This window comes from Elaeis guineensis, chromosome 4, assembly GCF_000442705.2.
Source record: "Elaeis guineensis isolate ETL-2024a chromosome 4, EG11, whole genome shotgun sequence".
In the NCBI taxonomy this organism is placed as follows: Eukaryota; Viridiplantae; Streptophyta; class Magnoliopsida; order Arecales; family Arecaceae; genus Elaeis; species Elaeis guineensis.
In genome coordinates, this window is record NC_025996.2 from 52,351,680 (window position 1) to 52,363,530 (window position 11,851).

The 11,851-nt window shown below is 35.8% G+C and overlaps 1 protein-coding gene across 2 annotated transcripts; it reads right to left on the minus strand.

Annotated features, from left to right (window-relative positions):
- Positions 1-696: 696 nt before the first annotated feature.
- On the minus strand, positions 697-10,090 carry LOC105042808 (probable prolyl 4-hydroxylase 3). Of its 2 annotated transcripts, none has more exons than XM_010920134.4 (7): positions 9,724-10,090; positions 9,485-9,569; positions 6,532-6,629; positions 6,352-6,449; positions 1,303-1,432; positions 994-1,181; positions 697-785 (listed from the first exon to the last, which is right to left on the minus strand). In XM_010920134.4, the coding sequence occupies exons 1-7, from the start codon at positions 9,921-9,923 to the stop codon at positions 712-714; spliced, it is 873 nt and encodes a 290-aa protein (XP_010918436.1). In that variant the 5' UTR covers positions 9,924-10,090; the 3' UTR covers positions 697-711. The 2 variants fall into 2 exon arrangements, with proteins under 2 accessions (XP_010918436.1, XP_010918438.1); XM_010920136.3 differs by having other exon boundaries at positions 9,485-9,566; positions 9,724-10,087.
- Between the last annotated feature and the right edge of the window lie 1,761 nt (positions 10,091-11,851).

Below are 11,851 nucleotides of genomic sequence, written 5' to 3' on the forward strand. Positions count from 1 at the left end.
GGCAGGGTAAATTTTGTATCAAGGTCTATTTATTTCCTAGGTAGACACCCCGGCATCCAGGTTAATGACTTCATTAACAATTCCTCCAACAACAAAGAACCACAAGCATTATCCTTTAGAAAGTAAATTCGCATAGACTAATTATGTCTAACAATATCAAACTATTAAACACTATAACAGTCTACATGCAACACAAAATATATAGTCATCTGCACTAGCTATATAGCAACATTGTATGATATGGCAAAAGGTAGAAAAGTTTTAAATTTGATGTGTGGCTTCAAGAAAGGAAACATCGAAGTCAGCAAGATATAATGCTGTACAGGGTAAATATGCCAGATGCTATCCACACTTGCATGTTCACAAGCAATATGCTGATAAATAACGTATTTAATTTAAAAAAGGTAACAAATCTCTGCTGTTTGTTTGTGTTACACATCTTTAGATGACCAGATAAACCTCGTTATTTTTAAAAGCATAAAAAACCAGAAAACTTTGACATGTTTGCTGTGTTTGATGATAAACTGATCTAAATCATGAAATCTCTAAAAACATTGTCAGATACTAAATATTAGTAATTTCTCTGTTCTTTCTGTTAGATTGATGTGAAGACGACAAGCAACAATAATTACTGAAGCAGTTGGAGGACTGCTTTTAGATATTCTGAACAGCCAATTGGTGAGAGCAGTGTAGTACCTTTGGTTTGTTAAGCTAAACTTTATACTCATAGACGTGCATCCATTTTGTAGATGACCACTTGTTCCCTTTAAGCACAGGGCACCCACCTGCAAGAAAAACATACAACAACATAATATTTTCTGGCAACTTCAACATAGAGTTGTTGAACAAGGATTTTAAAATTCAAGGAGATCTATATCACGTGATAAAACAGTAATAACAATACCACACAGTTTAAGTTGAATTTCTAGAAAGACCAACAAAGTGAAGTTCTAAACAGGAGGGTCTTCCATGCAGTCAACAACACACACTCACCATGCAAGCTTGATGGATCAAGAGTGGCATCAGGCCTCATGCTCCAGAAGAGTAATGCATCTCCCATTTTTGGTTTAACAGAAAGGCCCTTCTTCCCACACTCTGATAGCTCATTATACCATGGTAAAGAACTGCTGTTTACTCTGACAGAAGGGAACACTGTCTCACCACCTTCCTCAACATCCGAACTGAACAACAGCAGAAATCAAGAGCAAAGAAAAAATTGTCAAAAGTTGTTTCAATCCAAAGCAATGTCAACCTGATCACTTTGTCAACAAACTCATGAAGAATATAAAGTATGGTACATACAGGTACATGAGAAGCGTAGCTATTCGCTGACCCCCATTCTTAACATTGAATTCATCAAGAAAGTAATCAAAGTGAGGTTCATATTTTTGTCCAACTTCATAATGGAGAATCTGAAGACCCTCACCATGCTCTGTACAAAATAAAGTTGTCTTTTGGATATGAACATGGAAAATATGGAACAAAATGTTGTTGAATAACACAACTAACAGGAAAATTTAGGAGCAGAGGTACCAGAAGCAAAAAAATTAGTAAGAAATATCAAGATAGTATCTAAATGAATATAGTCTTGCTTGAAATTGTATGCATTCATGCCATGCAATGGTAACCTGCGATTGCAGGACACAATATGCATCCTGACATTATAATAATAGTGGTTACGTATCTTCACTGATATAAATTAAGTACTTCTTGATGGGGAATGCAAAAAAAAAAAAAAAAAAAAAAAAAAAGGAAAAAAAGAAAAGAAAAAAAGGAATTCTAATTAGCAAGCTCAAATAACAGTAGTGTTATGGATGGAGAACACTCATTGATTGTTGAAGTTGCCTTAAATTGTGTACACTTTCATGTGATCAATATATTAATTCAGCATCCAACTCTTTAGAGTAATTAATTGAGCTATGAAAGTCTTCCCTCCGGCCCTTAAGTCAATGGCATTAATGTCATTTTGGTTAGAAATACCTCTTAATAAAAAAAATAAGATTCTCACTCAAGTTTCATGGACTCTATTCAAAAAGAAATAAGTGGTTATCTCTGGTCATATTAGATTGATGTGGAAATCTAGTAAAACCAACAAGTACTCTTTTTATCCATATATCTAGGTATTTCCAACCCACACTGAAACAATTATGCAGAATCCTAAGCAATGGGGCTATATCAAGCAATTGCATGCCGAAATGAGGTGGTCTGGTTTTCTAAAGGATTAAGGGCCTGTTTGGTTGATTGGGCTCACAATCCCATAGGAATCGTAGTTTTGGACCAATACAACCATCTAAATGAGAAGCCCAGCCTATCTTTAGAAATACCCAGAGAACCATTGCAGGGGCTAGGCCAGCCCACTCGAAAACCAATCCTAGATAGTTATGGATATAGCCCTAGCCCAGCTTGCAAGCCTATTATCTAACTGATTTCCCTAGCCCAATCCACGAATCCAATGGGATTTTCAGCCCATTCATCCAAATAAGCCCTTAATGACCGGCCTTCCTGATTTGGAAACCTGGACATACTTCATTTAAACATAATCTAGGATGGGATTGGAAATTAGAGGTAGGATTTAAAACTGAGAAGGAACAAAATAGGGCCAATGGGCTTTCTCATGTTCTTCAATCATCTTTCTTGGTTTTATGTATAAAATTCTCAAACCAAGTGGAGATTTTTGGGAATCCTTATAAAAAGATGGTAAAAGGAATGTGTAGTTGGGTCTAGAAGCTTTATTTAGTTAATTAGGCTAGCATATAATCCAATCTTGGAGATCAGATATATATCCAACAAAAAAGAAAAGTAAGTAGGTAAGAATAGACAGAACATCAAAGGAAAGGTTGGAGGAGGATCTGAGAGCAGACATAGCCAAACATTTGATTCTTTCTTTTTCTAAAACCAAAACAACTTCAATGATTCTCCAAATTTCATCACTCTACCTAGACCTGATCTTAAAGAGAAACAATTAGTAAATGATATTTCCTCATCCAAAAAGGACTCTTATAATACCTCCTATTATCCTAGGGTAGTCTAACACAATTTGCCATCTTGGTACTAGACCCCATACTGGTATCATGCTGGTACAGAGTCGACATGCCCAATAAGGGGGTTGGTTCAATGTATCGAGACCCAATACATCCCTCATACTGAGTCTCAGTTAGATATTGATATGGTACAACATGCCCAATACAAGGAGATATGCATTGGTATGGCGAACCTTGGACTACTTGATTAAAGAAAGGGCTTATAAATTATAATCAACCAAAACTCCACTACATGTAAAACTTTCCAAATGAAAATATAAAAATAGAAGGAATTAGTAAAAATTAGCTAAATCTGGTAAAATGTTTTATAAAACTACTATACTCTACAGAACACCACTAAAATATCCCCTACAAACTTGTGGTGCTGGAATTCTCCTCATCATTAAGAAATATGAGTCACTAAATGAAGATCAGTGCTCCACTGCATGTTAAACTTATGCTGAAGCTTAGTTATAGACCCAATAGCCCTTTCTATTGATAAATCTGTCAATCAAGCACAATGGTTGTCGTCCAAACAAAATGAAACCTTCTTAAGTCCCTTACACTCCTTGAACTGATTATGTTCACCTTTGAAGCACTTGCACTTGCACCCATCCTTTAATACCAGAAGATGGTTGGATGTGGGTTTCATGAAGTAGGTTTTTTTTAAAAAAATAATTAGAAAATGCTTAGGAAGCGGGTGCAGATGCGAGTTCCCGAGGAGATTTAGAAACAAGTATGCCATCCCCTAGATAGAAGATTCCTGCTAACAAGCTTGCACCACTCATTTCGCCATTGTAAGCAATTTCAGGCTCCAAAATCCTCCACCGGGTAGAAACTTCCATTGAGGTTAGGGTAATGAGGGACCAAGAGTTTGATAGTTTCTATATGGAATTTCAGTTGTAAGTTATTCTTGATTTTGATATAACGACACTCAAGGCCATTACTTGATATTCAAGAGTCTACTTAGATGGTGAATGAATTTAGGGGGCCTTAGTGAAACGCATCTACTAGATGTTAGGTGCCCCAAAATGGAATCATTTTGATCAAATCATCATGCCCTAAGAATGTGATAACTGGGTTAGGAATGTAAATGTCATTATTATCAATTTTTCTTCATACATTGGGTTGAAAAGGTAGAATAAGTTTATTTGAATCAAGTCTAGGTCTCCTAAACCTAAATAATGTAAAGCCATCCACAAGAAAGTGGAAGATAGATTAAGGAAGCCTTTAATTGCCATTCCTTTTATTCACTTCTTCTTCCTTACCCCTTGCTTTTACCTTAGGGAGGATATGCTTTTGAAGTATTAATGTTCCCTGTGTAATTTTTTTTTGTATAAAAGAATTAGTTTCAGATGTTCAACCATTGTAGAAGCAATTCCCACATTGATTGCTATTTATGGTAGCATCCGCACAATTACGAATGTTGCTATGAATCATGGACATAGATACAAGATATGGATACGACAGAATAATGGCAAATCATGAAAAAGTAGGACATGATATACACAATGAAAGAAAATTGATTTCATTAAAAATAGTGTTTATGCTAGTAGACACATTTTAAGATTTGTTGGAGGTGTCAGGTTTCATGCAAGAGCAAGAATGAGATAATGTGAGTGATACACGACAACTCCCAGGTGGGTCCCCAAGGCATGGGAGACCAAAATGCAAATATGTTCTTGAGTTCTGGTTCAATTTATGGAGTTTGTTTTCAGAAAAAAAGACTAAAGTGTAAATGCTATATATCACAGCTAGTAAAGGATGACTCAGACATGCCCTAGTCACTAGAAGATTCCTGTGGATGCCAGAGACCATAATGTAAATCAAGTTTAGCAGTCTAAAGCAGTCTCATGTTAATTTACAGTATTCAAGATGTAGATTTTAATGATAAGGGAAACTTAATTGATAAAGTCTAAGAAACTATTTCATGTTAACAGTCTATATGCATTACCAAAAGAATCCAAATCACATTGCAACCAGACAAGCAGATTGCATTGCATAGACTCAAGAAAACATACATAAGAGTTTCAAATTATACAACATAGATCAATTCAGCATTGTGTTCCCTCCTACAAATATGAATATTAGTCTATGTTAGAAAATAAATATCATCTCTTGTAAAATTATAGTCATATCGCCAGATAATTTTTTAACAGTCAACCATCACGCAATTTGAAAATCAGGTCCATCAAGATGTCCCTGATTTTGTCAACAAACATTCCAGATTATGAGTGCATCTTGCACCATCTTACATGCCCAAACATGAAGACTTTACAGCTACTTCAAGATTAATTCCTTATGTAGTCTATTTAGATTATTGAATGAATCAGGGTATGAACCATGCATGATTGCCTGTGCAAGTTTTGAAGTTGAGCAAAAGGTTCTTCCTCCAAACACCAAATCAATCTTTTGGCTTCTCATCATTCGTAGTACTGAAATTCAAACTATGCAAAGAATATGTATCTAGTGTTTCATGTAATGAAAATAGAATATCTAGTCTAATCACTGTATTGAGACAAGGGACTTATTTTCAACAATTTTCCTTCTAGTGCTAAAGTTTCAATTTTCTTATAGAAAACCAAAAAGCATCATGTATTTCTACAAGCTTTCATAATCTGTTCACCAGATGCACCTAACAGGAAGTGTGGAATAGATAAATACTGTCACCTTATTTTCAAACTTCAAACATCAATTCACAAGCTGCAGTTTCAATATATTCGTGTTTTCTTTTTTTATTTTCACTATTTCACAGATAGTTTTATCCTTGACTTAGTTCCCAAAATATTGGAATTAATTATTTTCATGATATGCACGTTAAACTAAAAATGCTCATTTTCCGATTAATTCTCTATTCATATTGGCTTTTATATTTTGAAATTTAAGGAATGTGTTTCAGATAGGACAGTAATCAGTCCAAAAGGACATAAATGTAAACCTTTAACAGCGAGTTCCTTATAACTACATGTTGTCACCTACATCTATATGCATCTTTTAGCATTACTTATATGTGGTATTACAAAGAATGGTTGCATTAAGTCAACAGGAAGATCTTTTTTATGTAATCAACCAAGAAAGGAACATGCTGCCTGATTGAAAGTACTACACAATCTTGATGCAGCAAGTAATATCACATTTTGCATGAGGGCTTTCAGCAAATATGCTTAATAGTAGATGCCATAGAACTCCTGATTGTGTTTGCGCATGCTTGTTTGCTGTGTCAAGCACAAGTGATTAAAGAACATGGAATCAAGTAAAAAGATAAGCGCTGACTATGTACTAGCCACTAAATGCAGATTAGTTACTCAGAACAAATATCCAAATCACATACCTACAGGTATGAATGTGAAATCTGCTATCCTTTTCTCAATGGTTTGGATGATTTTGTCTTGTCCTCTTCTAAGAAACATGCCAGAGCTTGTCCGAACCCTTCAAAAAATATATTGTAAATATAAATCTTTTTATAACATAGCATTTCCCCAAAAGTAGGAGGAATTAGTGATATGCAAACCTGCTATCTTTACTCCGACCAGTAGCACTATCAACAACTGTGGACTTCTCCATGTGGGGCTTTGCAAGTTCAATTAGGTATTCACATTCCTCTTTGGACTGATCCAAGCATATGCAGTATCAGCATTTGTGTGCATATCAATCAAAAATCATGGTAAACTTAAAAATATATCTCTAATTAGGAAAAATATCACAAGTCAGCAATGTCAAAATAACATTTTATTTGACTTAACAAATCTAACCAAGATTCAAAAACATAATTTGATGTTAAACAAATATATAAAACAGTAATTGCGCAAGAAAAGTCAAAACTAAAAAAAAAAAAAGAAACAGAATTTAACTGGTAAGATTGACCATTATGCATGTGTATTATTAAACTAGTCTATAATCAGGATATATGTTACTATTCCTCCTAGCAGTTAAAAATATTTCCTATTTACATTGATTTTATTAGGACACAGCCTCAAGAAGTCGAGATTATGACCAGATCTGATCAATCACAATCACATTCTTTTTTATTTGTGTGATATGATTTAAATTTCACCTAGGTGAGAAAAAGTGGACTATCATGAGTCAAATTTACGCACTTCATTTGATTATCACAGTAAAGTTAAAATGCAAGGGAAAGGAATTAAAGAGCAATCTGCTGCCATGCTAGGTTAGTCAATAGTTAAATCACTGGGGAGTTATAGAATGAGAACTTGCTCGGGCACAAGGCACTGTGCCAAGGAAGAATCAAGAAACTCTAAGGTTCACCAAAGGGTTGAAATAGTTCCAAAATGTACTGGTTTCTATTAGATGTTGGCTACATTCTGCATACCTATCCGAATGATTCTTATTTTGCACTGAAGAGTTGAATGCAGATGGTAGGAAATGCATAGGATAGTCTAGGTGGTTCTTGATCATTAGATGTTTGCCACTTGCCTTTCTCCTAGCCCTGCTAACAGAACTCCAGAAAAAGGAAATTTCACCTTTCTTAACCAAGCTAGGAATAAAGTTGTAACACAAAAGGCTTGCAAGATTATTAAAAAATAAAAATCCATCCCACTTGTTTGTCTCCTAAATATTACTAGGTGTATCAATCCAAGTTCCAAAAGGGTAAGCTAAAGTGTCTGGCATAAGGTAGCATCCTAGACCAGTTGCAAGATCATAGAGCGAGGTTGGCTAGTGTCTATATTTGACACCCAACTGGGTCTGAAATTGATAACCAAAAAAAGGGGTCTGAAATTGGGAAGATAAACTAGCCTTGTAGCATAAAAGGTAGGTAGTATATGAGAGCACCATGTGGACTGCCATAAAACATATGGAATGAAGCTCGGTGGACTCAGAATCATGCAAAAAGTATTATTCTAATTTCTCAAGGATGAAAAGTGTCTTATAGATGGGTCTTGCATGATGAAACTTGAGGTGATTGGACAATAATGAGATAAACTGATAGCCATGCCCTGATATAAGGGTCCAACAGAGTGAAAGAAACTTACAACCAAAATTCAGGCAATCAGACATTCACATTATTGTGTATGTCTTCAAAGTCTCAAAACAAGAGCCTTCAATAGAGATACAGGGCCATCTCACTGACAAGGCTTACTCACACTTGGCAAACTTCAGAACAAAATTCATGATTTTAGGGAGGGTTATGCCACAAGCATTATTATAATCATTAAAAGATGGCTTAAGAGTGAGATCAAACAGATGAAGCCAGGGCATTCAAATCTTCTCAAAGGACAAGCATAACAACTATACAGCTTACTTTGAAGATGAGGAGGTGCAAGAAGGAAATAATAGAATATGTGATGTTATGTTGGAAGCAAAGCTTGACAACATAGGGAGAAGCTTACACATCATTAAGATTTTGAGAGACTAAATGAGTTAAAAAGTGATTATTACATGTGACTTGGTAATACATAACTTAGAAAAAGCTCAAAGATTGAGAATCATGATTTTTAGCAATATGTTCACAAATTGGCATTTCAAAAGCAACCTAAATTGATCTAGCATTAATATCAAAAGCTCTCTCTCTCTCTCTCTCTCACACACACACACACACACAGAGACACACACACAAACACATGCCAACCAACTACAAAAGACTTCCAAGTTCCAACATAACTAAATAAATAGAAGTAGTTTTTAATCTTGATAGCACTAGAAAAGTATATAAATCTTGGGGTAACTAAAAAGGAACATAAAATATCAAGCAATGACAAGGAGCCCAGTAGTATAGGTTAAAGTGATAACAATGATAACATGCACAGCGAAGGTCATCACAACTAATGGTTCACCTATGTTAACCATTCTTGTCCTACCATTATGCCCACAAGAAAGCCATGAAAGGTTTCCAGAAGATACAAGAGGGAACTCAACAAAATGTGAGTTGTGAAACCAAGAGTCACAAAGGCCAAGAAGATTATCTTAAAATCGCTTTGGATGCAAATAAAATAAAGATTTCTAGTTCAGATGCCCAACCATTTGAGGGCATTACCAAGGCAGCTCAAATGCATTGATGCATTAACCAAAATTTCTTTAACAGAGAAAGAGATGTTCTCAGAATGGATTTAAGAACGAAAAAAAAAAGGATCTGCAGACTATAAGGATAATTGTTATTCGTTGCATCAGAATTTATTTAAGTAAAATAAAGGTAATAAATGTGGGCATTCTATACCAGCAATGAGAACCTCTAATGCAGTTGAACCTAGAGATTTTATAGATTCCAAAATACAGCAAACATCAAAGTCATGCTTTTTTTTTAACAAGAACATTAAAAATTAATCAAGAATTAAGCAGCAGACAAGAAATTAATCCTACCTAGATTTCTCTCCTATATCAAGCAAACAGCATTGCTTCTTAGATGCAAACATAACGCATGAAAATCAAATCTTTCAACAATTACCAGCGTAAATTCCGTTCAATTTTTACAAAGGTTTCAGAAAACAGAAAGCTCGCAGGATACGGACCAAGAAATGATGGTATATGAAAGCCCTGGGCTCCCAGGAGAGCACCTCCGTCCACTGCTCCCCTCTCTGCCCCATTCCATTTCTGCTGGAGGAAAAAAAAAGCGAGAACAAACAAGAAATCAACAAAGAAATCCCCAGATTCATTGAAACAGACCACCAGATCCGATCGATCTCACTTCCAAATGAACAAAGAAGCGGAAGAAACCAAGACAAGCAGTAGAACCCGGAATCCTACGTACGTTTCAGGGATGGATATATGGGAGACGCTGTCGGCCTTGGATTTTGGGGCATCGTTGGAGTTGACGGGGAGGGAGAAGATCCCGAGGGCGAGAAGCATCAAAAGGACCACCGATAGCATCAGGAGCGCCGCCAGAATCAGCGTGTACGGCGAGGATCTCCGGCCGGAGAACACCCGACTGTGCCGCGCGCCCCTCGTCATGGCCGCCGCCGCCCCCGAGATCGCCGGCGAGTTCTTGACGCCGAGAGAAGACGATCGGAGTAGAGCGAAAGAAGGTCACCTTCCTGGTATCTTACTTTCTCTTTTTTATTTATTTATATATTTATTTATGTTTCCTTCGCGTAATCGTTTGCCGTTTCCTTTGGCGTGTGCGGGATTCAAAGTGTTAGTTTCATAAAAAACATTACGGCGAAGGAAGCTCGGCTGGCCGTTCCAACGATTCGCGCCGAGCATACTTTGAGCGCGACCGTGGCTCCTGCTAATCGAGATCACCGTCCCCAATCCTGAGCCGTTTATTTTTTTCTAGTTTCCTTTTTTTTTTTTTTTACAATTTTCTTTGTAATATCATTATAATAATAAAAATTATAAACTACTCGGTTCTCTAGCCACATGTGGAACTTAGTGCTTTAAGATTTAACCCTATCAACAAAAAAAAAAAGAAAAGAAAAACTTCATTATGAGGAGTTTCATGCTTTATGCCATAACTGGGGGAGGGGGAGATGGAAGATTAGATTTGCTGGTACAAGATCACTTAAGGATGGCCTGTGATGCTTGACGAGCTCAAAAATCCGGTGGAATTAGAGCAAGAATTTATAAAATTGCTTGCTATCTAGAACTTGAGAGCAGAATCGCAGCTAATAAAACTAGCTACTCTAAACAATAATGGTCTAAAAAAAAAATGTTTAGGGTTCACTAAGAATGGAAGGGCGATAGGACTTAAAAGCAAAATAGATTACAATTCGGATAAGTGTTCTTCACTTGATCATTCAATCATAATAGCCCAAGTAAGTGGACAAATCAATAAACTTATTATATTGCTTTGCAAATAAAGATTTAATGTAGAAATAGTTATAGCTTCAAGGAAAATAGTCAAGCAACAAATAGATTCGGATAATATATATGCAACCAACAAAAACTGTATCTTTAGATTATTCAAAAAAGGATAAGATATCTGCTGGAAAAATCAACAATAGACTAATATTTTATGCGTGATAAAAATATAGAATGAAGAAAGAATATGGCATAGACTAATAAAGAAAAGAGAAAAGAAAAGTACAGCATGGTAAAGAGCGAAAGGGAAATAGAACAAATAAAGAGGCAAACCAAGCTAAAAGTCTCATTTTCTTCTTCTTCCGGGAAAAAAAAAAAAAAAGGCATACAAAAGACTATTGAATAACTAATTCTGGGCCTTATTTCAATACTCGCTCCCAAGTCAACTTGTGAAAAGATTTTGACGGTAAAGATAAAAGTATTAAAAAATGTGAGCTGGAACACATGAATTTTTTCTATTTAGTTAGATAATTTGATGGCACTTTTCTTTTCACTATCCCACCATGGCTAATAGTACTATCATCGGGATCTTCTTTGAAGGTCATGCCTAGCAGATGACTACCATCACCACCAACCATCCCTTGATTTTCCTTAGGCGGATCAAATAGCATGGCAACTTTTCCTATTATATGTTTCTTTACTCTCTCATTCTTCTCCCTCTTTTCTCTCTTTACTCCCCTTTTCTATCTAACTAATTGAGGGGACCTAGTAGGGGGTTTGGGTCCATACTCTAGAGACCTTGAGTTAACAGTTGAAGGTTCTAAACTAGCTCTCTATGATCGTTGACTTCCATCTGATCTATATCAGGCATTCTTGAACCTCATCATTGATGACTCTATCTTGTTTTTCTTACTCTGATCTGACTTATTTCATGATCCATCGATACCTTGATCAAAATCACTTAAGATATTGAATGTTGTTACCTACTTGGTTGTGGCCTTGATTTGCCCTACAATTAGTTCTAATTATTATAATTTTTGGGATATTGATTCGATACCATAGGGGTAGGATCAACTGGACAAGAAGATATTGAGCAGAAGGATTTATGCTTTCATCTCTAAATCAAGATAACTTTCTAA

Excerpts from the sequence above, each read along its gene's own strand:
- LOC105042808 (XM_010920134.4), bottom strand. The coding sequence starts at position 9,923 with ATGACGAGGGGCGCGCGGCACAGTCGGGTGTTCTCCGGCCGGAGATCC. Across the intron at positions 6,630-9,484 it reads TCATATACCATCATTTCTTG|TCCAAAGAGGAATGTGAATA; the intron begins GTCCGTATCCTG and ends TGCTTGGATCAG. Across the intron at positions 1,433-6,351 it reads TTTCACATTCATACCTGTAG|AGCATGGTGAGGGTCTTCAG; the intron begins GTATGTGATTTG and ends TATTTTGTACAG.